The 27,444-nt window shown below is 40.9% G+C and overlaps 1 protein-coding gene across 1 annotated transcript in view; it reads left to right on the top strand.

Moving 5' to 3' along the window:
* Nucleotides 1–26,161, top strand: part of LOC118430795 (protein kinase C iota type-like) — a 49,261-nt gene extending 23,100 nt beyond the window's left edge. The window contains exons 4-11 of the mRNA XM_035841818.1: nt 8,983–9,033; nt 13,026–13,111; nt 14,241–14,372; nt 15,890–15,943; nt 22,306–22,387; nt 22,669–22,751; nt 24,606–24,692; nt 25,880–26,161. Coding sequence (XP_035697711.1) covers nt 8,983–9,033; nt 13,026–13,111; nt 14,241–14,372; nt 15,890–15,943; nt 22,306–22,387; nt 22,669–22,751; nt 24,606–24,692; nt 25,880–26,161 — 857 coding nt within the window. The remainder of the gene's footprint in view (nt 1–8,982; nt 9,034–13,025; nt 13,112–14,240; nt 14,373–15,889; nt 15,944–22,305; nt 22,388–22,668; nt 22,752–24,605; nt 24,693–25,879) is intronic.
* Nucleotides 26,162–27,444: the final 1,283 nt, after the last annotated feature.

Below are 27,444 nucleotides of genomic sequence, written 5' to 3'. Positions count from 1 at the left end.
TGCTTTATAGTATAAGCCTGAATTTTATTTTTAAAAGTCAAGATTATTTTGAATTTTACGATTTGTATACAGATGTATTTTTTTGGAGTATGATATCGTTGACATTTCTATCAGAGAAATCATCCAAATTTTGTGGAATTTCCAAGCATTACCAGTGAATAATGTACAAAATTTCTGTTCAGAATATTATATTTCAAAGGCTGCAGTACAGTTATATAATTCTCCTTGCAATGTATGGTGAGTCATGGAAATATTATCAAAGTTGATTGACTTTTTTATCAGAGAAATCGTCCAAATTTCCTGGAATTCCCAAGCATTAACAGTCACAGAATAACGTACTTAATTTCTGTTCAGAATATTATATTTCAAAGGCTGCAGTACGATTAATAAAATAAATATATAATATTCTCCTTGCAGTACAGGGAGAGTGATGGAATGCGTTATAAAAGTTCATCAGAGAAATCATCCAAATTTTGTTGAATTTCCAAGCACTAATAATGAACGATGTACCAAATTATTTCATATTATATTTCAAAGGCAGCAGTATGATTATATTTTTTTGTTAATTATTTACTTAGACTGAGTTCACCGCAAAACAAGGCTGTTGGAGCCACTTAGACGTTTTGGGTTACAATATATTCTCCTTGCAGTACAGGGAGAGTCATGGAATGTATTATCAAAGTTCATCAGAGAAATCATCAAAATTTTGTAGAATTTCCAAGCACTAACAGTGAACGATGTACCAAATTATTTCATATTATATTTCAAAGGCTGCTGTATGATTATATATTCCCCTTGCAGTCCAGGGTGAGTCAGGAAATCAAGTATTCCCTTTGAGTCTTGGCTTCCCCATTTGCACCCCGTACAGCTCAGGGTTTGGTGCCATCCTTCATCACTGCAGTACAGACTAACTGTCTCCAACCATCTCTTCTGTGCATCTCCAAACAACGTTCGGCCATGCTAATGTGATATTATGGTTGACATCTTGGCATATATGGATTTTTTTATTATTCTGCCTGCAAAAAGTGACAGAGAAATTGAAAATGAAAGTGAAAGGAAGACTCAAAATATTTTTTCTCCAATTATTTTGTTGGAATGTGATATCAAGGTCCATTCACATTTTTAGCATAGAAATCATCTAAATTTTGTAGAATTTCCAAGCATAAACAGTGAAACATGTACCAATTTCTGTTCAGGTTTTATTTCAAAAGCTGCTGCATTTCCAAACAACGTTCGGCCATGCTAATATGATATTATGGTTGACATCCTGGCATATATGGATTTTTTTATCATTCTGCTAGCAAAAAGTTACAGTGGAATTGAAAATGAAAGTGAAAGGAACTCGAAATATTTTTTCTCCAATATTTTGTTGGAATTGTGATATCAAGGTTCTTTGAAATTTTTTGAATAGAAATCATCTAAATTTTGTAGAATTTCCAAGCATAAACTGAAACATGTACCAATTTCTGTTCAGGTTTTATTTCAAAAGCTGCTGCATTTCGAAACAACGTGTGGCCATGCTAATGTGATATTATGGTTGACACCCTGGCATATATGTCATTTTTTTATCATTCTGCCAACAAAAAGTGAAATTGAAAATGAAAGTGAAATCAAGACTTAAAATATTTTTTCTCTTTTCTCTGTTCTTTATGATTTGGAAAAAAAATGGCAAAAAGATTGATATTGCCTCTTTTCAGAACTTGAACCTGTAACTCTATAGCTAGCTTAAAGATTTGAAACAAGCTATAGATATACTTTTATTGCTTTAACACTTAAATTGTAAGAAGACTAGTATCCTGTATACTAGTACTAGTAGTAGCCTACAAAATTAGTTGCACCGCTCCAATTTTGGGTGCACAAAGGTGCACATCCATCCAGCCCTGCATTCAGATCTACCACTTACTGTTCCTCTTTTGTTTTGCTTGCTCGCTCAATTATTTTCCCACAAAAATCCAAGAACCCATTAATTAATTTTGTGCAGCCTAACGAATATACACGAGCAAAATGATTCCATCCTAGCCTAGCCTTCAGTTCCAGTCAAACCTCATTCCTCCTTACTTTATGGACCATTGTTTCGCTTACTTGCCCCATTATTTTCCCACAAAAATCCAAGAACCCATTAATTGATTTTGTGCAGCCTAACGAGTATACACGAGCAAGATGATTCCTTCCTAGCCTAGCCTTTGGTTCCAGTCAAACCTCATTCCTCCGTAGCCCTGGTGTGATGAAAAATCAAAATTTGTTTTGCTTGCTCGCTCAATTATTTTCCCACAAAAATCCAAGAACCCATTAACTGATTCTGTGCAGCCTAACAAATATACATGAGCAAGATGATTCCATCCTAGCCTAGCCTTTGGTTCCAGTCAAACCTCATTCCTCCAAAACATGGACCATAGCCCTGGTGTGATGAAAAATCAATACTATCATATGACATGCATTTAACGACCTGATTATTTACTATACTGTATAAAAATCCATGCCTTGTTTCCGATTGCAGTCATGAATGTGTAAGAAATGACAGAGAACATAAAAAGATGCTGCACATTTGCCGCATATATTTTCCTCGGTCCTTAGGGCCACACCAATTCCATTTGTTGGTTCTTGACTTTAGAAAAGCAAAACAATGCTTAACTTGAAAATGTCCAGAGAGCCAGGAGACAGATTGGTATAGCCCAATCCACATTTTCGTATCGGTGTCAAGCTTGTCAAATTATCAAATTGATCGTTGATGTAAGTAAAAAAAAAAAAAACAATAATCTTTCTGCTTCTCAAAGTTAAAAGATAATTTTTCAAATCTGAGAAGCGGAAAGATTATTTGGAGTGGCCTTAAGAGGACCTTTTTTTACCAAACATGACCAAACGAACCGTTCCCTACCCATCCCAGGCTTTGCACATGCTCAATAACAGTTTAAAACAAACATGCCAGCCTGTCTTATTATGTTGACACAAATCACCAAGAACCAGGGAATGTATTTGGTGTGGCCTGGCCTTACTGAGCATGCTCATACCCTTCCCAAGGTCTGCCCATGCCCAGTAGCAGTTTGAATCCAACATCGTTAATTCCAAGAAGCATATAATACATTTGGTGTGGCCTGGCCTTACTGAGCATGCTCATACCCTTCCCAAGGTCTGCACATGCCCAGTAGCGGTTTGAATCCAACATCTTAGCCTGCATCTTTCGATTAATATTCGAATTCAGCAATTTTTTTTTTTATTCCAAGAACCGTGAAATTTATTTGGTGTGGCCTGGCCTTACTGAGCATGCTCATACCCTCCCCATTACGTCTGCACATGCCCAGTAGCAGTTTGAATCCAACATCTTTAATTCCAAGAAGCAGAAAATGTATTTGGAGTGGCCCAGGCGTACTGAGCATGCCCGGACCCTCCCTGTACCCTTCCCATTAGGTCTGCACATGCTTAGAAGCGGTTTGAATCTAACATGGAGGCCTGTATCGTTATGTTGATATCCCAATTCAGCACACAAATGTAATTTTTCAATTCCAAGAACCGTAAAATTTATTTGGAGTGGCCTGGCCTTACTGAGCATGCCCGTACCCTCCCCAAGGTCTGCACATGCTCAGTAGCAGTTTGAATCCAACATGGCGGCCATCCCTTGATGGGGAGCGCGATCACGAGGATGGTTTGCAGCCGGCTCGGGATCGGATCCTACCGTGGGTACTCCAGGTTTGACCACAGCTCTGCACCGGGTAAATACAGAGGGAGGGCGGGTCGCTACGTGGGTCCCTTGGGTGGGAAATTATTCATATCTTAGTGTGACTGTGAAGGCATTCCCCCATATACTGTTATACTAGATAACCCTTAGTACTTCTGTATGTAATTTCTCATGTCAAGCTGAAGATATTAGTGTTTGAAAATCTGGGGTAAATGTTAACGTTAGTTTGCTTGGGAGTCCCCTCATTGGAAATATTCATGTGTTAGTGTGATGTTATGGTCGGGAAATGGAAAGTGTTATACTAGATAACCCTTAGTACTTCTGTATGTAATTTCTCATGTCAAGCTGAAGATATTAGTGTTTAAAAATCTGGGGCAAATGTTTGCTTGGGAGTCCCCTCATTGGAAATATTCATGTGCTTAAGTGTGAAGGCATTCCCCCACACTGTTACGGTCGGGAAATGGCCAAGTTCTTAATGTGTTAGACTACATGTAGATGACCCTTTATATTTCTGTAGGTAATTGCTCACTTCAAGCTCGAGATAAATGTTTAAAAAAGCCAGGTCAAATGTTGGTTTGGGAGCCCCCTCGGACGGAGGGTTGAAAATGTTCATCTTTTAGTGTGATGGCATTCCACCTCAGTGATGTTGTCTGCAAATCACGAGTCTTAGACTAGATAACCCTTTGTAATTTTGCAGTGAGATCGCTCATGTCAAGCGCAAGGTAATGTTAAAAGAGCCAGGGCAAATGTTGGTGAGTTTCCGTCGCTTGGAGTGCTGGAAATATTGACATGTCTTAGTGTGACGGCATTCCCTTACACTTACTGATGATGTGGTCTGCAAATAACTAGTGTTAGACTAGATCATGATAACTCTTTAAAATTCTGTAGGCAATTACTCATGTCAAAAAGCTGGGGCAATGTTGAGTGCCCACGTGTGGAAAATTTCATGACTTAATCATAGTATGAAGGCTCCCCTTACAGATGTGGTCTGGAAAATGACAAGTCTTAGACAAGAATAAACCTTCGTAACTCGTGCACTGGCAATTGCTCATTCTGTAGTGAGATTGCTCACGTCAAGCGCAAGATAATGGTAAAAGAGCCGGGGCAAATGTCAGTTTGGGAGTACCCTCGGACACAACGTTGGAAATATTCCTGTCTCAGAGTGAAGCATTCTCCCACACTGTTATGGTCTGGAAATGACCAAGATCTAAACGTATTGGACTGGATAAACCTCCGTAGTTCTGTAGGCAATTGTTTATGTCAAGCTCAAGATAGCGTTTAAATATATATATTTATTGCAAATTCATGCCCGAGGGCTGATTGCACACAAAGTAAAGTAGTACTTAGCGGTATACATAAACAATTACTTAACAAAGAAGGGAAATGATATTCATAGATAAATCAAAAGGGAATAACGTCTAAACTAAATCTATTTCTACCTAAGCTATTTGATGGGTTTGACTTCTTTTCCGTAAGCAGTGGAAGATGAATTGTCCAACATTTTCATATATAAAATGCTGGAGCAAATGTTTAGTAAATACCTTTGGAGGGAGTGTTAGAAATATTCATTTCGAATCTAAGTATGAGTAATATGAAACATTCCTTGACCCTCATATGGTCCGTGATGACCAAGAGCTGAATATTACAATTGGTCGTTAGCGACAGTTCATTCTGTAAGAAGAAGACGATGCTAGCCTTGCTCAAGTCAAGCTCCAGATAATTTTAGAATAATGGTCCCCTTGAGCGGATGTTAGGGAATATTCTTCTCAAATCATTTACGTCTCACCGATATGGACTGACAGCTAGCCGAACATGTTTGATTGGGTCATTTCTGCATGTGCAGAAGGTCCAAGTCTCGCAATTTCTTCATGTCATAGAAATCACAACATCAGGCCATACTGATTTAATGTCTTGGTTCACGGATTCGCTCGCTCCTATTTTTTTGGAAAAAAAATAAAAATAAAGATTACCACTCAGCAAATTTTCACCATTAATGAAACCATTCACCAACTTTCTGGTGTAGCAAATTGGCCTTTATATCATAAGCTCCTTAAAGTGTGGGTACAGGTGCTGTTACTGTACAAAAATAGTGTTTTTGTACTTTTTTCAAGCTGAAAACTTTTTTCTTTATGTTTTGGATTAGCCGTAACCTTTATCCCAACCATTTTACAATTTTTATTTTTATTTTTATTTCGCCCTCTCGCTCCATATTTGTTATGAAAAAATCCGTGAACCAAGAAATTAAATTGGTGTGGCCTCATGACGAAGAAGTCTGCCAATGATCTCTTGAATTAGAGGCTAGGCAGTATGAAAGAAGAAGAAGATGGGAAAATCGAAAATGATCCTCACATGACCTATAAATAATTATTCCTATCATTTTATCAATAGGGCTGGATGTTAAATCACACGTGAAGTGTGAACCATTTTCTTGGGAAAATCAAAATTGATCCTCACATGATGCAAAAATGTACACAGATGAAGAACTATTCCTATCATTTGATCAGTAGTGCTGGATCATACATGCATGGTGAACCCTCCCCACCCCAGATATTATGTATGGGCATGTCTTCATGGATGGCTGTTAGCAAACAGCTGTTAGAATGAGTCAGGATCAGATGGGGAAGATAGTGTGTGTGACTGGAGGATTCTACTACAAGGGCATTCTTTTTTTAGCTCCTGACGTTTTAAGAAATCTTTTTTTAAGACTTCAATTCTATTTTGCTCAAGAAATTAGCACATATTCTAAAGTAGATTTTTCAATGGATGTGCGACTGGAGGATTCTACTACAAGGGCATTCTTTTATTAGCAAGACATTTTAAGAAATATTTTTTAAAGACTTCAATTCTATTTTCCTCAAGAAATTAGCACAATATTCTAAAGTAGATTTTGCAATGGATATGTGACTGGAGGATTTTACTACAAGGGCATTATTTTATTAGCAAGACGTTTTAAGAAATCTGTTTTAAGACTTTTATTCTATATATACACTCCCTCTAGTAACCAGATTTAAGATTTTGCTACATTCGCTCGTGAAATTTGTACAATTATATGATATTCTAAGATACATTTTTTTTTTCATATTCAGATGGATTGTGAGGATTAAACATTGAATGTTGTGAGACAATTTTTGCTGTTGTTTAAGTCTTAAATTAAGACATTGTCTTGAGTTTGCGTTTTTCCTTGTATGTGTACAAACCAGTTCTCAAGTCTATGTTATGTTTGACTAGGACTAGTAGGAGGCTCGTAGTAAACCTCAAGCTACATCACCGAAACACAGGCAGTGGAGGAAAAAAGTCATATCAAACTAGTTAGCTCACTGAAGAGCTGTACTTCCTCTGGTCATGACAGAGAAAACAGACACTATGTAACAGATTTTACAGGTTTGTTGTTACGGGAAAATTCCCCTAGCTCTTTCCGACAAGCACAAAGAACAGTGAACCACTGCTTAACATCCTGTAACCATTTCCAGTAGCATGAATGACGGGTGACCGACAACAGCCGGGATCCAAACTCCAAACCACTTAGTCTAAATCTTAGAGAACAGAATAATTGTTTATACATTTAGTATTAGACTATATGCTGACTGTACTAACCTAAGAATCTAAGATATCAACATACCAGACAAAAAAAATCCACCATGCAAACATCATCAGGACTCGAAATACCACCTGCATATGCAGGTTAGTGCAGGTAGAATTGGAGCTGTGCAGGTATTTCTGGTGTCTACCTGCACCTAATCTGCACTGATCCATGTACTGGGTTTACTTTTATACATAATTGTCCTATAATGTAGGTGTATGTGGATTGTTATTAGCTGCATTGAATGTTACCACCTATAATATAAAGTTATGATAAAAGAAATAACATAGCAATGGTTCCTGAACAATTTTAGTATGATCTATACTTCCTAAATTAAGAAGGTGCAAGTAAAATTACAGGTAACATCGAAAATTATCTGCACCAGTGCAGGTATGCAGAAAAAAGTATTTCGAGCCCTGATCATGTTAGCTGAGTTCCTAGAGATCTGACAAAACAAATATGGAAGGGGAAGATGTGACTTCTCTAATAATAAGAAAATATGTCTTCGCTTCATAATATTGCCTTGTAGTTGAGTGTGTGTAGTTGAGCCTGGAGTGTGATAGAATCCCTAACGTATGCAGGGTAAGATGGCAACTGATATTGCTGAATGTCATATTATGGAACACTCACTCTCTTGAGCCTGCAAATGCCAGATTATTTGAATCGGATGCAATTTTCTGTTTTCATGATGTAAAATTGAAGGGAAATATGGAATGGATGTATGAATGAATGAATGAATGATTGATTGATTGAATCAACGAATGATTGAATCAATGAACTTACAGATGAATGTGGATATATACCATTCAGGTACGTTGAATGCTGGCTGGTCACAGATATGGATGAAACACACGAAAGCTTTATTCCCAACATGATTGTCGATTCTGCCCACGTGTGTACTGTAGTCACTGTACTGCTGCAAGGACATCAGATAAAGCTGGTTCCAGCTCACATGTGCAGCATTAAACCTCATGTATCTGTGTTCTTAGCGTAAATTTTCCAAACAAGCAGGAAGCCTTTCATCTACCCAGTCAGTCATTCATTCATTAATTTTTTCATCCATTTATTCATTTGTCCATCTGCACATCCATCCAACCTCCCTCCCTCCATCCTTCTTTCAACACATCCACCCATCCTTCCTCCTCCATCCATCCATCCTTCCTTCCTTTCTTCAATCCATCCATCCATCCATTCAACCTCCCTCCCTCCATCCTTCTTTCAACACATCCACCCATCCTTCCTCCTCCATCCATCCATCCTTCCTTCCTTTCTTCAATCCATCCATCCATCCATTCAACCTCCCTCCCTCCTTCCTTCCTTCGATCCATCCTCCCTTCATCCATCCACCTACCCATGCGTCCCTCCATCCATCCGTCCTTCAACCCATCCTCCATTCATCCATCCATCCTTCCTGCAATCCATCCATTCATTCATACATTTATTTATACATTCAACATCCATCCATTCATACATTTATTCAGCATTTGTCCATTTATTCATTCAGCATACATCCTTTTATTGATTCATACATTTATCATTCATTCATTCAATCCATTTATTCATTCATGTGTCACAGGCTTCCTGTAGAAATCTGGTGTCACACCTAAAGGCCTGGCTACGTATCTGGTCAATGAAACGAATGACAACGAAAAATCTAATAGTATTTATTCCTCCTTCTCAGATCGATGTTTGTTGCTAATGTTTCTCCCTCTGTGTTTGTTCTCTGCAGTGTTCCCCAATGTTCCAGAGAGGCCAGGTCTCCCCTGTGTAGGAGAGGACAGTAAGTCAACTTTTATACTTTCTGCCACACAGCGATTTTACTGTTATAAATTCTGACAGAAATAAATGATGAGCTTGGAAGATGAAACCTTGATCAAAGATCTGTGCCTTGGGTCAAGCAGTATAAGTGTCGGACTCTGAGAGCAAGTTTTCCTTCCAACCCTATGTTTTTATCTAGACAGTGTAATAAAAGTCAGTCTGTAGTTCCTCCCACTTTGATTTTTGCATTACGGATACTGAAAGAGATATGGTAATGCTGACCTTGAAGATCAAAGTGAAAATGAAAGCTTGACCTTGGTGCCCACTGCTTCAGTGTCAGGATGAGAGTTTTTTTATCTCAGCTGTACATCATCCTCTGCCACTTCAATTTATACATTACAGATTCTAACGTCAGATAGCCAAACTCAAAGATCAACATTAAGATGAAAATTTTGACTAATATCCGTATAGTGGTTAAGACAGTGTCAGCATATACGTTTTTTTCACAGCCCTCTGTTTTCACTAAACCATAAGTCAGTCTCTGCCACATTAATTCTTTCATGACGGATTCTAAAAAAGAGAAAACCAAACTCAGAGACCAACATTAAGGGCTTATGTCATACAGTGGTTCACACACTGTCAGTGTTAGGTCCAAATTCTGGTCCACTGATTTTTTTCAGGTCAGTTTTTCGACCAGTCCAACAAAGAAAAAGGGTTTTGTACCAGTACATCGTACAGGTACCCACCCCGAATCTCAACTGTATTACTCGTACTATTAGCCAGCTGTTGTATTATAGTTTCTGCCTCTAATGTTTTTCTCACGCCAGATTTTAAAGAGAATCTAAAATCTTGATCTTGGGAGATCTTGATCTTGCTACACACAGTGTCAGGGTGTACGTTTTTCTCTCAGCCCTCTGTTTTCATCTCGGAGTCCCCAGTAAGCCACCCTGTATGATATAGTTTCTGCCACATTGATTTTCCCATTACATCACATAAGGAGAACCATCATTACTTTTCAAATCCAAGCTCGCAGTGCCGCTACGTCTCATCGGCTGCTCATGTCAGCCTAACAAATTCATAAACTCTTAAGGTTCTCAGCAGACTTTTACTGTAAAAATTTAAACAAGTTTCTTTTTATAGGATTTGAAAACAGATTCCTTTGTAGTGAAATGAATGTTAATGTATCGCCCATTCACAAGTTTCCAAATTTACAATCAGGTATACAGGTTCTGGTCCGGACCTGGATCTGGACCTGATCCTCTGGACCTGAACCATACCTGGACCTGAATTTTCTGTACCAGTAACCACCCCTGGCCAGTACGTACAGTGTCAGTCGCAATATGTAATACTGATACATACTTGGTATGATTGTTTGGTTCTCTGGTTTTTGAAAGAATATGTTGAACCTGAAGATCAACATATACATTTTGTAACACCTTATTACACACACTTAGTTTAATGGAGTGAGCGTAGACTCAAATTCCCCTCCCAGCCTTCTGTTTTCATCGTGATTTTTTTTGCTAGATTTTAACTTCAAAACATCTGAAAACCATTTGAGTCCATGGGTGTGACGTGAACCACTTTTACGACCACATCTTAATTCAAACGATGCCATAAAGATGATGGCAGAGCTGCGTACCTTAACGAAACAGGTCATGATGGGATCATCTAAGACAATATAAAAATATTCGGACTATGGAGCACCCGTAACTGTGTATTACAGGGGCACTAAGGAAAATTTAAGGTATTGCTTGCTGAATCAGGGTTCGAAATACATGTAGTACCTGCATATACAGGTTAGTGCAGGTAAAATTGGAGCTGTGCAGGTATTTCTGGTGTTTACCTGCACCTAATCTGTATATGCACTGGTCCATGTACTGGGTTTTATACATAAATGCCATATGATGTACATGTAGGTGTATATGAATTGTTAAATCAGCTGTATTGAATGTGTAAAATAGAAAATAGCAATGGTTCCTGAACAAATTCAGTACATTCCATACTTCCTAAATTCAGAGTGGTGCAGGTGAAAATTTGTCTGGTGCAGGTAATTTTCAATGTTCCTTGCACCAGTGCAGGTACATGTATGCAGAAAAAAGTATTTTGAGCCCTGTGAATAGAGTCTTGTCAGGTGTTGTGTGTACCGCTCATTTGTATTCCATACTTTATGTATGTCTGATGCTGCAGTTGGTAAGATCAATAATGTATTATAGTTCCTTCAAACCATATATCTTAGTACTGTCGCAGTTTGATGTGAAAATACAATTTTTTTTTTAATCAAGGCAAGAATATAGTCTGATTTTGAATATCGCTATACGCAAGACTGCACTGGCATCAGACTGAGGACCAGTTATTTTATGATACAATGATTAAGGAATGCCTAATCATTGTTATGTAAATCAAAACACTGGTTGAGACAAGAATTGTTTTCAATTTCGGGGCCTTTACCTTTGACAATTTTATTTCCTAGAATTTCTGTCACCGCACATCATTCTGATCTCTGTGAGTGTGAGAGGGCTTACTACAAAGCACATACAATGTACGTCGATGTAGGTTAGACATCCAGGTAATAAGATACGCCAAAAATAGTTACTCAAGCAACTGGATATGGTTTTGAAACGGTCAGACGTTTCGGATAGAATCCACTATCCTTCGTCAGTGACACTGAAGAGATCTGGAAGAAACAGGTCTTTTATACTCTAACTATGAATGAAGACAATTTCAGATGTCCAATAGGAAAGGTTGTAAGACAATTCAGACTGAAGACAATTTGGATTCCAAAGAAAACAAAGCTAAGCCAAAGTCAAGCTGAAGACAATTTGGATTTCAAAGGATAGCAAGGCTAAGACACAGTTAATGCAAATGAGTCAATTACAATGTACATGCACTACTACTCCTAAACAAAGACCTGTCCCCGCAAACCAACCGCATCCACGTTCAAATTACAGCAGAATTTTAGTGCACTGAACATGTGTCATAAATGAACTCCAACCAATGGTGACCCAGCCATGTCAAAGGTGAAAGGTCACTGCCACAGTTCAGACATGTTCACCCAGTATGGAACTGCAGTTTCTCTTACAGACAGATGTTTACTCCATCTCCTCTCAAAGAGATTCTTGATATAGATATAATCATGTCATGTATTGGTAAGTTTAACTTGAAGGTTATCATCTTACAAAATGAATGTGGTGATTTAGGCCATTTTTAGTCCATGGTTTTCAGATTTTCTTCTTTAAAAGAAGTCAAGATGACAACATGGGCCGCGTAGCACAGTGGTAGTGTATTCGGCCCGTGACCGAGAGGTCGCCGGTTCGAATCCGCCTGCCGTGTTGCCGGTTTTGTGCCCTTGGGAAAGGCACTTTACACGACTTTCCTCACTTTACTCAAGTGAAAAATGACTCGTCCCTCGGATAGGACGTTAAATGGAGGTCCCGTGTATGGGGAGAGCCACACCCTATGCACGTTAAAGAACCCCCACACGTGCGATGGTGCGGTGTGCGTTGGTGCAAATCCTTCTGTCGGGAGTTGGTGATTCACTTCAAATCACCCGGATGGAGGCCTGGCAAACCTCTGTCTCGTATCAGCCACATGGTGATCTACATCATTCACCCGGACGGGCGTGTCACCCCGTAAGGGACGGTATAACTCGTCGTGTGCGAACATGTGCGAACATGTACAGGGTTAGCCCTTGACAATATCCTACGGCCAGTTGGGCAGCCCTGGCTGTTTGTAAACAGCTGAACAAATAAATAAATAAATAAAGATGACAACAGCAAAAAGGCTGGTTGGAAAACTTAAAAAAAAATGTGTGTACTCCCTAAAACTGTGTGAACCAAGTTACAGACTCTGCCCTCAGAATCTGTATGTTTTCATGTTGATCTGCCAGTTAAAGCTTTATTGTTTTACTCCAAGAACCAACAAATTGAATTGCTGTGGCCTATTGTGGTATGTATATGATATATGTAAGTGATGCTAGTGTGCTTCTCATACTCACTGCCTTTTTCCCGCCGACAGAATCGATCTACCGGCGAGGGGCCCGAAGATGGCGCAAGCTGTACCGTGTCAACGGGCACGTGTTCCAGGCCAAGCGCTTTAGCAGGGTGAGTCCAACATGGAGTTACTGTTTCACTGATGCATGTATGGGATGAAAACAGTTTGGTATCATAATGTAGATGGTAATGAACAAGCTTTCCATTGATGTGTGACAGGGAAAGTAACAACATAGATTATAATGTATTAGGTTTGATCAGAATCGAGATTCCAGAGTGAGTCTAGCATGGACTTAGCGTTTCACAAATATATAGGATCAAAACGACTGGGAAGCCTCCATTGATGTGTGATGCATGTACAATGCAATAGGGAAACAAACAATGAAGATGAGGTTTAATCAGATTCAAGTTTCAAAAAAGTTTACATGGTCTAAAAATGAATAGCCTAATTGTTCGGTATACTGTACTCTGTTGGTCCATAACCCTAACTCCTGTTGTTTTCAGAGAGCGTTCTGTGCATACTGTGTAGACAGAATATGGGGCCTGGGTCGACAGGGGTACAAGTGCATCTCCTGCTCCCTAACCCTAACCCTTCTTGTGTTGTGTTCCAGAAAGCGTTCTGTGCTGGCCCCTAACCCTAACCCTTCTTGTGTTGTTTTACAGAGAGCGTTCTGTGCTGGCCCCTAACCCTAACCCTTCTTGTGTTGTGTTCCAGAAAGCGTTCTGTGCTGGCCCCTAACCCTAACCCTTCTTGTGTTGTTTTTCAGAGAGCGTTCTGTGCATACTGTGCAGACAGAATATGGGGCCTGGGTCGACAGGGGTACAAGTCTTAGTGTATCTCCCTAACCCTAACCCTTCTTGTGTTGTGTTCCAGAAAGCGTTCTGTGCTGGCCCCTAACCCTAACCCTTCTTGTGTTGTGTTCCAGAAAGCGTTCTGTGCTGGCCCCTAACCCTAACCCTTCTTGTGTTCTTTACAGAGAGCGTTCTGTGCATACTGTGCAGACAGAATATGGGGCCTGGGTCGACAGGGGTACAAGTCTTAGTGTATCTCCCTAACCCTAACCCTTCTTGTGTTGTGTTCCAGAAAGCGTTCTGTGCTGGTCCATAACCCTAACCCTTCTTGTGTTGTTTCACAGAGAGCGTTCTGTGCTGGCCCCTAACCCTAACCCTTCTTGTGTTGTGTTCCAGAAAGCGTTCTGTGCTGGCCCCTAACCCTAACCCTTCTTGTGTTGTTTCACAGAGAGCGTTCTGTGCATACTGTGCAGACAGAATATGGGGCCTGGGTCGACAGGGGTACAAGTGCATCTCCTGCAAGCTTCTGGTGCATAAAAAGTGCCACAAACTGGTCAAACTAGCCTGTGGTGGGCCCATGGTAAGTCATGTCTTTGTTATCTTCAATCAGAGAGTGGTCATGATTTGATGTGTTGTTGAAGGTTAAATAGATACATCCAGGGAATAAGATATGCAAGGTTACAGGTACTGAAGCAACTGGAGAAAATTTGGAAAAGGTCAGACATTTCAGACAACATCCGATGTCTTTTGTCAGTTTTATAATGAGAATAATAATTCTGTCCCACACTCATTAAAATGCAGTTCCTGTGACTGTGCACATAGACAAACCTATCACTGTTTATCTGTTCTTGATATTTATATGTAACTCCAGTTCACCTTTATCCGCAGGGTAACCTTAATTCGTTACCATCCTGTATTATAACATGATCATCCGTCAGGGCTCAAAATACCCACTTGCCCACATGAAAATGCAACCTCATTTTGCTTGGCGCAACTTAATTTGAAACCCAGGTTGCACACTGCGCAACCTGAAATTTTGCAGTTGGAACACTGCTTTTTCCCCACCTACGTGCATAAGCTTTTGTATTTATTTTTTTTTATAACATAAAACATATTACGTAGTTACATATACATTTGTAACTGGAAGAAAAGATAATGGACAAGTGGCTGATTTTAAGAAAGTAACAACTTGAAAGTGGGGCAACCTGAAATGTTGATGGTGCAACCTGGCTTTTGACTCAGGTTGCCACTTGGACAACCTGGCTGAAAAAAGTATTTTGGGCACTGTCCGTGAACACTTCATCATGTTGGCAAGTCACTGGATAATGAGATTCTTTGTAGATAACCAAGTGTTCTCTTCAACCGACATTTTGGTAACTGCCTATCACCTTCCTCAGGGCAATTCTGACTGGTTCACATTGTACTGCAGCATAGGTGGCGCTGCTTACAAATGCAGTCCCAAATGTGAAGTATCTACAATCATGATGCATATCGATAGTTGATTGAAAGTTTTTACCCTACGGTCCAAAAAGTAAAGGAGTATATTATATACAGGAATTGTGCAGTGCAACGTGAACCAGTCAGAACTGCACTGGGGAAGGTAACAGACAGTCACTGAAACAATGATTAAAACACTTGAATGGTTGTGTACAAAGTATTCTGTCCTTCATTCTAACATCATGTTCTAACCAGGCTTTTCACCCATCACCCATGACACATTGTTTGTTTTATTCAACCAAAGTTTCAGTGACTGTCATTGTACCTCAACTATAGGTGTCGCTGCTTACAGAATTTGCTGCAGTCCCAAACTTTAAGTATTTAGTAATACAATATATACATATTCATAGTTAATGCAGTGTTAAACGTATGTCCCAAACATAAATGACTACAAATGTGTATTGTATGCATAGATATGTAATACAACGTGAACTGCACTGAGGAAGGTGACAGTCACTGAAACATTGGTTGAATAAAACACTTGGTGCTGTACAAAACATTCTGTCCTTCATTCTAACATCATGTTTAACCAGGCACTTTTCACCATCACCCGTCGCCCATTGTTTGTGACTCTGACTAAACATACTGCCCCCCCCCCAGGTTTCTAACCGCACCCCCGACTCATCTGTAGCCATGGTTAATACCCTGTCCCACGTAAGTCCCACCCCACACTTGTCTTAGGTGTAGCAGGGCATGATGTAGCAGCTAGTATGTGGCAGAGGAGGCCTGGCTACAACTGTGGCCAACAGTGTAGTAGGGATAGACTTAGTCTACATGTGTACATGTACATGGCACGACGTAGCAGCTAGCATGCATGTGGCAGAGGGAGTCTACCCGCAGTACATGTAGCTACAACAGTTACTGTAGCAATCAGCTTTGTGTACATGTTGCGGGACAAGGCGCTGTGGCATGAAGTAGCAGATATGTAGCGGAGGAAGCATTGCTACAACTGTAGCCAAGAGCTGGGCTAGATGCTGTGGCATGCTGTGTCAGCTAGCATGTAGCAAATTCAGACTCAGTCTACAATGTTGCCATTGTCTTCAAATATATATTGATATTGTAGCTGGGCTAGGCACTGTAGCAACTGTAGCAAAAGTATTTCACAATTATACATGGGAGGAAAAAGGTCAAGTATATTTGCCCAGAAATAAATGCACTTCGACATACATGTTTGTATATAGCGGCGCTCCCGAAATATACGTCAGTTTGCGCGAAACGTGTTGCGAAATTTCGCAGAACTCACTCCGAAATTTCGCAGAACTCACTCCGAAATTTCGCAGAACGCAGTCCGTAATTTTGCGTAACGCACTGCGAAATTTCGCAGAACGCACTGCGAAAGTTTGCGTAACGCACTGCGAAATATCCCCCTGCGTAATCGAAACACCCATGCGAAAGCCTTCTACGTAAGAAATCTTACGCAAATTTTGGTCGTTAATGAGAGTGATTACACAATGCAATCAACATGACAATTGATCGTCCTTATTATCACGTATTTATTGATAAATTGTAGATAATATGGGGGCTGGAAAAGCGTGGTGGGAGCGCAACTCGGAGAACGTCTGACCGCGTGGCGGTGCGGTCCCAAATCATGAACAACATCAAATAAGTAGCCGAATAGATTACAAACAGAAGGGTTAAGAAAAGTCGACGTAAAACTGTTACACGTTCTTTGATTGAGGACCGAAATGACATCGAACAACGCAAGACATTAAGGGTCAATGACCCGTAGATAGCGTACTTGCGTAAACCCAGGATAAACCGACACGAAATCGGCTCTACTCTAACGTTACATTGACTTTGACTTTGACATCGTCATTTCTATGTAGACGGACTGGAAAACTACGGCAGATTTCACAAGCAAACAATCTAGTCTTGTATCTGATTATCTTAAGTTCTTGAAATGTATGTTAGCAGGCCCAATTTTAGTATTCCGCGACAAAAAACAATCATTGTTGTTGTTGATGTGAAAATCGTGTTTCGCGTAATTTCTTCAAGATGGCCGTCGCAGCAGCAGCAGGAAAACAAGGTCACAAAGGGTCAGTGGACGACTCCACTTTTAAAGTAATATGGTAAAATATGGAAACGTGTATTCTGATGTATAGTATATCATATAGTGATTATGATATAGGAACAATTAATTTTAATTAAATGGATTTCTGTCAATTAGACACTACACAAAGTTGTTCTTTGGTCAAAGAAATGAGCCTTGAAGAGAAAAGTTTTCTTTCCACGGGACCACTTCGGCATAATGGTACATGCAGACAAGCCAAGCCTTGCGAACAAAGGATTTTGCAAGGCTCCTTGTTTTATTGTTGTGACGATTTGATTCTTAGAAATGACTATGAACTTGTAATCAGCAGTAATTGAAGGTCTAATCTTTGTCGGCAGCTAGAGGCATTCAGACAGCGAAGTTGCTGGTGACTCGCGTTGTGAGTCACCCAAGCCGATTTAGGAAGGAAATTTTTGATGGTGGCGCTGACGCTGGCTTCGTGTTCAGACAATTCTCACTGTATAAAAGATAAGATAACCACGCAAATGTCTGTCAGTTTTGACTCAGACATACGATGGCGAAGACAACGAAATGCTAGAGACGCAATGATGTTGCTGAAGAAAGTTTAGGTCAGCCGGCGTTCCGAGACCTACAAGTCGACGGTTCCAACCCAACTGTTGCATGTTGTAATAATTCTTGCAATAGTTTTGAACTCATTCTAAGCCCATTCGCTGTTGTGAGTTATGGAACGTTAAGCATTATGAATGTTCCAACTTCCAACGCAATGTACTAGTAATTATTCTTGACTTGGATGTTAGCCCATAAATGACAGCTAATGTCATAACAGACATAACGTTATGCAATTTTACCAGAAAAAAAGGGAAAGGAATGGCGTTAAAGTTAGCTAGTGTTGAATAATCGTTAATGTGACATTTTTTCCTCTTGAAAGTGGAAATATAAGACATGCAGGATTTGCGTGAATTGGTTATATATTGTATACATGTGTAAAGCCATATAATGCCCGTCCATAATTCCTAGATAAAGCTATACTCCTTCGTAGTAGGCATTGATATCTACTTTTCTAGAGGATTAGGATTCAGGTTTTCATCCGCCGACTTGATTTGGAATGACGCTGCTGGTCGTCCAGGGTGCAGGGGCCAACAAAACCTACCGGTTGCTGACGAGCTCCTGTGTCGGAACATCGATGTCAGCCTCTCCTGGTCGTCGGACGATGGACACATGGCGCAACCTTGCTGCAGGGAATCCATTCAACCTTGCAGCGATCCTAGATTTAGACACCTTTTTCTTCGCAAGTCTGAATATATTCAATATAACGTTACATTATGTATAATGTAAAACGATATCAAAGTTATATCTGCACGGTCATAACCTGTATTTCTAGCTAGAATGATGCTCAATGTAACGTTATTGGTATTGATATCATATTCATAGCTACTTTTCTAGACGATATCTAGGATTCAGGTTTTCATCGTCTGGCTTCACTTGAAATGACGCTGCTGGTCGGCGGGGGTGCAGAGCCAGAGGGGTCCAACAAGACCTACCTGTTCCTAACGGAACTCTTTGGAGGAACATCGCTGACGGCCGCTCCTGGTCGCCGGACAGTCGAACGAAGGAAACAATACAGGGCATTCATTCAACATTATATTATGTGTTTTAATTTGTTAACTGTATTTTGTCTGCGTATCTGTTCAAACGTGTTAGTGTCATATAGTTTAACTAATATTACATGTACTTCTATGTAGTAAAGCATCGATAGATAATGATTTTGTAAGCCAGCGTAATGGGATTCGGGTTTCTTGCTTGGCGCACTGCTGATCATCGGGGTGCAACTTAGCCAAGGAGACCTACCTGTTCCTTACGGAGTTCTGTTTCTTACGGCATCGCAGACGGCAGCCCCTGGTCATCGGACAGTCGAACGATAGAAACAATACAGGGCATACATTAAACATTATGTGTTTAGGGTATACATTCACCTTATGTGTTTTCAATGTATTTATTAACCGTGTTTTGTCTGCGTATCTGTTCAAAGTTCTGTTAGCGTAACTAACGTTACGTGTACATTTGTACTTCTACTATGTATTGGTAGTTGTTTTTATAAGATGGGATTTGGGTTTCCATCCGTTGGTTTCCTTGGTATATTGCTGATCATCGGGGGTGCAGCTTGGCCAAGAAGACCTACCTGTTATGGAGCTCTTGGGTCGGAACATCACTGTCGGTCGCTCCTGGTCGGACAATCGACGCAACCTTACTGCAAGGAACACATTCAACCTTGCTTCTGACGTCTTGGTTTGACAACTTATACAGATATAAGGCAATAACTATCATAAGCTCTTGGTTTTAAAATGTTGAAATAATAATAAAGAGTTCGTCCATATATTTGAGAAATTGTGTATTTCCAATTCGTGCTGCAAGACTGTTGAGCGGGGATTGTATGAATGAGTACAAAAGCAAAAAAAATATACCGCTTGAAAAATAAGGACGCTGTTAGCAGCGGTGACGATCTAGCCCTAATTTAAACGAGTCGTTTATCAATTAGACACTATCGGACTAGGTGCGTCTCAGAATTATTGGTGGTGAGATTTAAAACCAGACCAGTCTAATGCAATGCTGATAATATAAACATCAACAAATGTATACTACATCATATCCCAACATATAGCGTTTAAAACCCGATCGACCATCATCTTTTCAAAATGTTGGAAATACGGTAGGTACATCACTAATATGTGCCGGTGTATGAAGAAACTCCACCTTATGTCATCTTGGTCCCATCATGTACTTAGTATCAGTTTAAACTGCAACTGACAAAATGTAAATACGAACAACCGAACCAAAAATCTGTATGTCAAATGTTACCGCCTTTTTTTTGTCGCCGCTGTTGGCTGTGATTGGTGACAAGTTGATTGGATCTTGAGTGTAATCGGGCACGCCCTGTCCAAGACGTACATCTGAAGACTGCCGCCATAGCTGCTGCCATGGTAACGGCACAAATAGCGGCATTTCCCATGCGGATCGGGTTACGTGCGTCCTCTACAAATTGTAGTTCTCAACTCGAAAACTTGCTACTATACAGGTTTTAGTCGTGGGGTAAAGGGTCGTTCTCACTGCGAAAATTCAGGCAGCGAAGTGGGAATAAAAAAATCACGGTGCACCAAGCAGAATGTGATTGCGAGACAGTGTTTTTCGCACGCTAATTTTGACGTCTTTACACGGAAGTGCCCCCGTCGTCTTTCCTCCTTGTAAATGTAAGCACACCGAACATTGTCAACGAAGATCGTTTTATCTCGTGAGAACTCCAAGCACACCATTTGCTGACGACGATTCCTTTTTCAACCTCCTTGCCGAGATGAAGCGAATCACCCCCCGCCGAATGTGAAACGAGGATAGCCGAATATAGAAGTCTCCCCGGCTGTTTCTCAGAGCGTTCCAAATTATGGAAGAAAAAAAAAAGAAAAAAAAAACTTTCCCGTAACTTTTATGTGGTAAAATATGAGGAAAATACTGACACATGTTGGTACGCAGATATTGACAAGATAGGAAAGTTCTAAGGCACAAAATTTGTCACCATGACGGCGTGGCTAATAATGAATAGGGTGGCATTGCAAACCAAAAGTACATTTTTACGTTGTATTTTCGTAACTTTACCAAGGACACAGGCCTGTGGTTATTTTATAGCAGTATTACTAATAGCATTTTTGTTCATTTTGTGTGACTTTCATTGAATTTGGTACATGACAACAAAAGGTAGAGGCTAGTAGATTTGTGAGAAGCGACTACCCCGTCCGGTATGTACATGTACTCGTATATGTACTTTGCCTTTGGCGCGCCGGCTTCAAAGGAAAGGTAAACAAACCGTGATATTTCTCCGCCCACCTCGCGGGCGGTCTGCATATGAATGCGGCGTGTTTCTACGGAAGTTTCGCAGAATTACGCAGTAGGAATTTGCGTTAGGCTCCTGCTTTTCGCGAAACTCGCTGCGTAACTTCGCAGAATGCCTTGCGAAATTTCGCAGAACGCACTGCGAAAGACTGCGCAACGTCTTGCGAAATTTCGCGGAACGCGCTGCGAAAGAATGCGTAACGCACTGCGAAATTTCGGAGGACGTTTCGCGCAAGTTGACGCGTATTTCGGGAGCGCCGCTGTATTCATAATTATTATTAGCAAGTGACTAGCACCAATAATTATAACCTCAAACTCTCCAGCCCAGTCCCAAGGCGGACAAAGCGCCCAGGTCCTCTCGGAGGCAGGATTTTAGGGTGACGGTGTTGGACGGGGATTATGAGTTTGTGTTGTATGGCAGCGAGGTAAGCTCCCATCTCAGCAATGGTGGGCCTGGGAAGCAGGGAAGTGCAGGTGTTGGTTAGAACTCAAGAGTTCGTAGAGGTAGCCTGCATACCATCCGGGTAGCAGTTCACTCCTAATCTCCAAGCAGATTCCTCCGGTGGCTTAAAACAGTAACATAAGCTGGGGAAGGACTTCAGCCGGCAGAGGGGAAAATTGGCCACCGCGATAATCCCGGCCAAATTTAGCCAATTTTCACGTTGGAGGTAAGTGGGCACTAGGAGGAGCAGAAACACGCTTTCTGAAAAGATCGCCCCTCCCGCTGCCTTTGACCAGTTCAGATTCCGCGGTGGCCAATTTTCCCCTCTGCCGGCTGAAGTCCTTCCCCAGCTTATGTTACTGTTTTAAGCCACCGGAGGAATCTGCTTGGAGATTAGTTCACTCCTATGTTAACTAAAATCTGCTACCCATCTGGGGAACTGCGTATTCAAACTTTTTGGTGGTGACATCAGTTAATGAGCGAAAGGATTCTAGACATTCATTTGATGACAGCAGGCCATCACGACAATGGTCCCAGGGTAGCGTTATAGTGCAGGTGTTGGAAAGCTCATCGTTGAAAAGGCATTTCCTATTGGTGACAACAGCAGAGGATGTACTGTAGTATTACTACTACTTTACAGAGGGTTTTTTTCCCCAGTTTTGATTTTTTGTCTCCATTTTCCAGCAGGAGGCACCGGCACACAACCACTCCACCTCGCTGCCATCCATCGACAAGGAGAACGATGAGAACATCCCGCCCAAGAAAAGTGAGGAGGTTTTCTTTAAGAATACCTGAATACCTAGTTAATGAATGAATGAATGGATGGAGTGTGAATGGAGGGAGGGAGGAAGTGAATGGATGCATAGATGAATGCATGGGTGAATGAATGAATGAATGAATAAATATATGAATGAACAAACTTTGTTTGAAATTTTGAACTGTGTAACTCTTTTGTCAAGGAGAGAGGGATTATTGTTGTTTTTGTTGTTGTTAATCAGCATATCAGCCTATCAGTATTTTTGTTTACAAGTTGTATTGACTCCCCAGCTAAGAGCACAAGCCCAGCGTCCAGAAGAAGACACCGGGACCTCTCACATTTCAACGACTATTCCGAGGCTGTCGGGAGAGAGGTAAGGAAACATGATATTTCAGCTCCAACAGTTTGTGAATATAATACAAGATTGACAATTAATACATGTATCTTTACTAGTTTTAGCCATTGATACTAGAAAATATCTTTAACAGAAATTTTCTTCCTTTAATAGTTTAATCTTTTTCTCAGGATGGTATTAGTCATGTTAGGAAAATGAGATTCTTGAATCTTGAGTTCTCGACCAACCTAAATGTTGTTTACCCAGTTGACCTTTTGGTAAACACCTTATTTAGCTATTGTAGTGTTTGCAGGCAAAAACTTTACATAGTGCTTTTATTTAATTATTTATTTATTAAGATTTTCCAAAGTACAGTGGAAGGTATGGGCAAACAGGTGTTTCTTGTTAGGAGACACCTTTTCAAGGCCACCATACTGAAGTACACTTGCTGGTCTTCTGTGTCACGACCAGTGGACTATCTTCTGTGAGCTTAATTGAATTGTGCACGTAGTTCCAGGGCTCGAAATTCATTTTTGGGCTTAGGCGCACTTAAAAAATTGGGTGCACCACTTAAATTTAAGTAGAATGTCACAAAAAACTAATAACAAAACTTAGTTACATGCTATCAAATTCTTAAACAAGTACCATGAGAGACATTTTTATTATCTTTCTAACACTTAGATGTCAAGAATATTATGTATACTTGTATACTTTGATGTCTTTACATACATAAACCCAAGAAAATATTTGGGTGCACCCTGTGCACCCACAGAAAATAATTGGGTGCACAGCTCCAATTTTGGGTGCACCTGGGTGCAGATGCACCCAGTATTTCGAGCCCTGAGTTCCATCTTCAGTAGGGCTGGGTACCGGTACAATGTACCGGTACAAGACCGTTTTTTCTCATTGGACCGGTCCAGAAAAACCGGACCTGAAAAAATTGGGTGGACCGGATGTTGGACCGATTGGAAAATGAACACATTATAATTCACACGTTTCGGGGCTTACCGGTGAAGGAAATAGCAACAGCGAAGTAGAGTATAGTCTATAGTCATTTCTACCAAGTTTTACAGCCAATCGTACAGAGGTAGTAGCCTTGTAGGATTTTAAAACGCCACTGGGAGTCAAATACTCCACAAAACAGATGTTTTTGTTGCAAAATGGACCATTGTTTTGAGTATCGTCCATTCACAAGTTCTTACGTACTGAATCAGGTCCAGGTTCAGGTCCAAACCTGGACCTTATCCTCTGGACCTGAACAGGACCTGGACCTGAATTTTTTGTACCGGTACCCAGCCCTAGTCTTCAGGAAATGTAGCTGGTCTCTACTGCGCATTAAGGCTTTTAGACCGTAATGCATAGTAGAGACCAATGCCAAAAGAGTAGCTAAACTAAAATAAAAAATCTTCAATAATCCCTGAAAGGTACAGATAGTATTACACAATAAGTGTAGTTGCTCATGGATTCCAAAAGTTTGGATGATTCTTTGGACAGAAAAATGAACGCATCCTCGCCATTCTGCATGCATAAGTTCTCATGTCAGCTACATGTACCTACCTAGTCGATTTGAGACCGCTCCAGGCTGTATGCACTTATGTTACAATGTTGTAGAATGGTGTAGTGTAAGGGCTTTGTAGTACATGCGCTTCGGTGACTCTGTTCTCTCTGTCTTCTCTGTGCACCCCTCCACCTGCCTGTCCCCCATCCCCGCCTGTCTGTAACCTTTACCACTGAGTGTCTTTCCGTTTGCACGACCTTTCTGTCTTCGTTCCTAACGGTTTGAAATCGTAACGGCGGCTTGACTCATCATATCATGATGATTGTGTTCTTCCATGTTTTGTGATTGTACAAAATTGTGAAATCTTTCTCGTTGTTCCGAAACGTGGTCTCCAGTCGTCGAAGTGTTCCCTAGTCTGCCCCCTGCCCTTCTCCTACTCCACACTATCCCTAGGTAGTGCTGCCTATCAGAGAATTGACCAGGTCAGTCCATGACCTATGACCTTTAAACTTTGTGCTTTGCAGGCCACAGGTCAGTCAGTCCGTGACCTGTGACCTTTTTGAGTTCTGAACAGTGCTTGCAGTCTACATGCTTCTGATTTTCAGGAAAATTTTTGTAGATTTAGTACAAAATTTGCAAAAGAGAAAGCTACAAATGTATGATCGATATACTTGAACTTGAAGCATGGTTTTGAATTTGAGAAATAGAAAAAAAGATTTTTGAGCAGTTTCCATTTTTCGTCATTTCAGGCTTTTATAGAGTGACCCTTGCATGCCCACTGTATTGTAGACAAGAGGTGTAGAAAGTAGAAAGTGTGAGTTTTGCTGGCATGTGTAATGTGATCGTGGTTGTGTCACACTGCATGCAGTGATGGGAAGTTTCAGGGTTGTCGTTATGAGTCTTGTACCTGTTATACTTACCTTTGCCTGATCTGCAAACTCTTGGAACAGAAACCCTGCAGAAACCAATCCTTATTGGCCCGGAATGAAACCTACTTTACAATGTACCCCTGGTTTGCTCCTCCAAATCTGACAGCTTCCCTGCCAAAAAAGTCTGGTGCCTATTCACATTGATTTTAAACAGTTGGCCCTTTGTGAGCCTGGGTACCATCCGGGTAGTAGTTCGCTCCTATGTTCGCTTCTGCTACTCGTCTGGGGAACTGTACATTCAAACCTTTTGGTGAAGACATCAGTTAAAAATGATTTAAGAAATGGATTGTACAGCACAGGTGCACCTGTAAGTGGATAGCAGGCATTTCAGGCATTGGAACGCCTGTTCGAACGATTGCTTGGACTCATTCCTTATTTTGCTGATGTGTAGGGACCAATCGGTGCCCTCGTCCAAAATTTGGACGATTACAGATGTTAGAAGTGTCAAGGATCCAGACGGAATAGCAGAGAAGTGACTGTATATAGTGTACGATAAAAGTCAGATCAAGAAGCAACTGACATAGTGTGACTACTATCCGGAAGATATCCAGGCTACTTCTCACATGGATCATCTTTAAAAGTTGAATGCACAAGTCTCGGTATCTGTTTCTAAAGTTTGACTGATCAGGCATCACTCTTTCCTTAAAAGCACCATCAGAAAAAAACACACGTCGTAATCTCTCCCGGTGTCCTTCTCTTCTCTCTTCCCTGTCTCTTCTCTTCCCGTCTTCCTGATGAAGGATGAGGAAGATGAGACGATCGTAGACGATCAGCCTCCTCTGGACCACTCCGAGGTAGAGTTAGTGGAGCAGGATGTAGAGGAACAGGTGGTAGACAAACCCGAGAGTAACCAAGACCGACAAACTGACCAAAACCAAAACCAAAATCACGACAGCGGTGGGAAGGAGGTGGGTGCACCGCCCCTGGGGGGTGGGGATGTCACCTGGGGGGCGGGAACATCTTTGGGAAAGCCGCATGCAGGGCTAGCTTCCTTCGCAGACCTCAAACGGGCTGGCTTTTAATTTATGGGGGGGCTGGGCTCTGTACTCCTTCCGCAGGAAACTACCCTTGTAGGCAAACTTCCTTTCTCTGTAAACTCCCTTTCCTATCATTAGAGAGCCTTTACCTCTCCAGTGAACTCTGTATCTTGTACAGTTAGAGAACCAGGGTTCTCCCCAGAATTTTTGCCGGGGCGCCGAAGGCGCCCGGCTTTGTGCCCGGTTTAATGGTTCGTCCTTGGATGGGTCTGCTATGGTCGCAAAATGTACCGTGCGTTTTTACGACAATTCTCAGCCCTTCTCAGCCCTTCAAATAAACGCAATGTACCGTGCGTTTTTACGACAATTCTCAGCCCTTCTTAGCCCTTCAAATAAACGTTGTAAGAATACTGTTTATCCATGACCTCTACTCGTACAGAAAACATTGCAGCGCTCATTAGCAAAGTCTAGGAAAGGAAAATGTTTCTTGATTTGCAGTAAAACACTGGTCATGTAACATTTGAGGAGTTGTCGTTAAATCGCACGGTTCATTTTGCGATAGCGTTGACGGGTCCGGGTATTTAGCGGAATAACCCGGAATAACCCGGAATAACCCGGAATAACCTTAATAAAGGATGAAAGCTACCGAAATACAGTGTGCTTTGATAAGTTAAGATCGCAGAATGCAATATTTTGGCATAAAATAATGTATATATGGCCATGGGAACAAGAAATATTACGGTTATTCCGGGTTATTCCGGGTCATTTCGGGTTATTCCGGTAAATACCCTCACGGGCGTTGACGGTGCGGAGGAGGTGAGATTTTTATCGTACAGAAATTGGTACAGTTTGTAAAGTTATCTTTCTGGAATTCGGATGTATTAAAATATAACATTACATTCTAAGGCGTAGTGTCATGTGAGTAAAATGAGCACGACATTTGACGAAAGATTTTGTGGAGGGTATACAGTCAAGTTTATTGTGCAACGATTGGAACAGTTTACGTGCGGGTGGGAGGGGGGCGTGCGTCTATATATGCAGCTGCAGGAGGTCCTGCAGGACATTTTCGATCGTAAGAGTAACGTACAATTTGAAAAGATAGTGATCATGAATTCGGACACATTGAAACATATTTCCAAGGAACGGTATATAGTTTTTTTAGTAAAACCAGTGTGTGGGGATTGACGAGAATTTAGATAGTTTAATGGTGCACTGTGCTTGAGCCGATGCGAGGCATTATGCAGGGCATTTTTGATTGTAAAAATATCGTACAAGTTGAAAAGATGGATCGGATTCTAATACATTAAAACATACATTCCAAAGAATAG

The sequence above is a fragment of the Branchiostoma floridae genome, chromosome 14 (genome assembly GCF_000003815.2).
Source record: "Branchiostoma floridae strain S238N-H82 chromosome 14, Bfl_VNyyK, whole genome shotgun sequence".
Classification (NCBI taxonomy): Eukaryota; Metazoa; Chordata; class Leptocardii; order Amphioxiformes; family Branchiostomatidae; genus Branchiostoma; species Branchiostoma floridae.
This window is presented reverse-complemented; position numbering and strand designations above follow the sequence as displayed.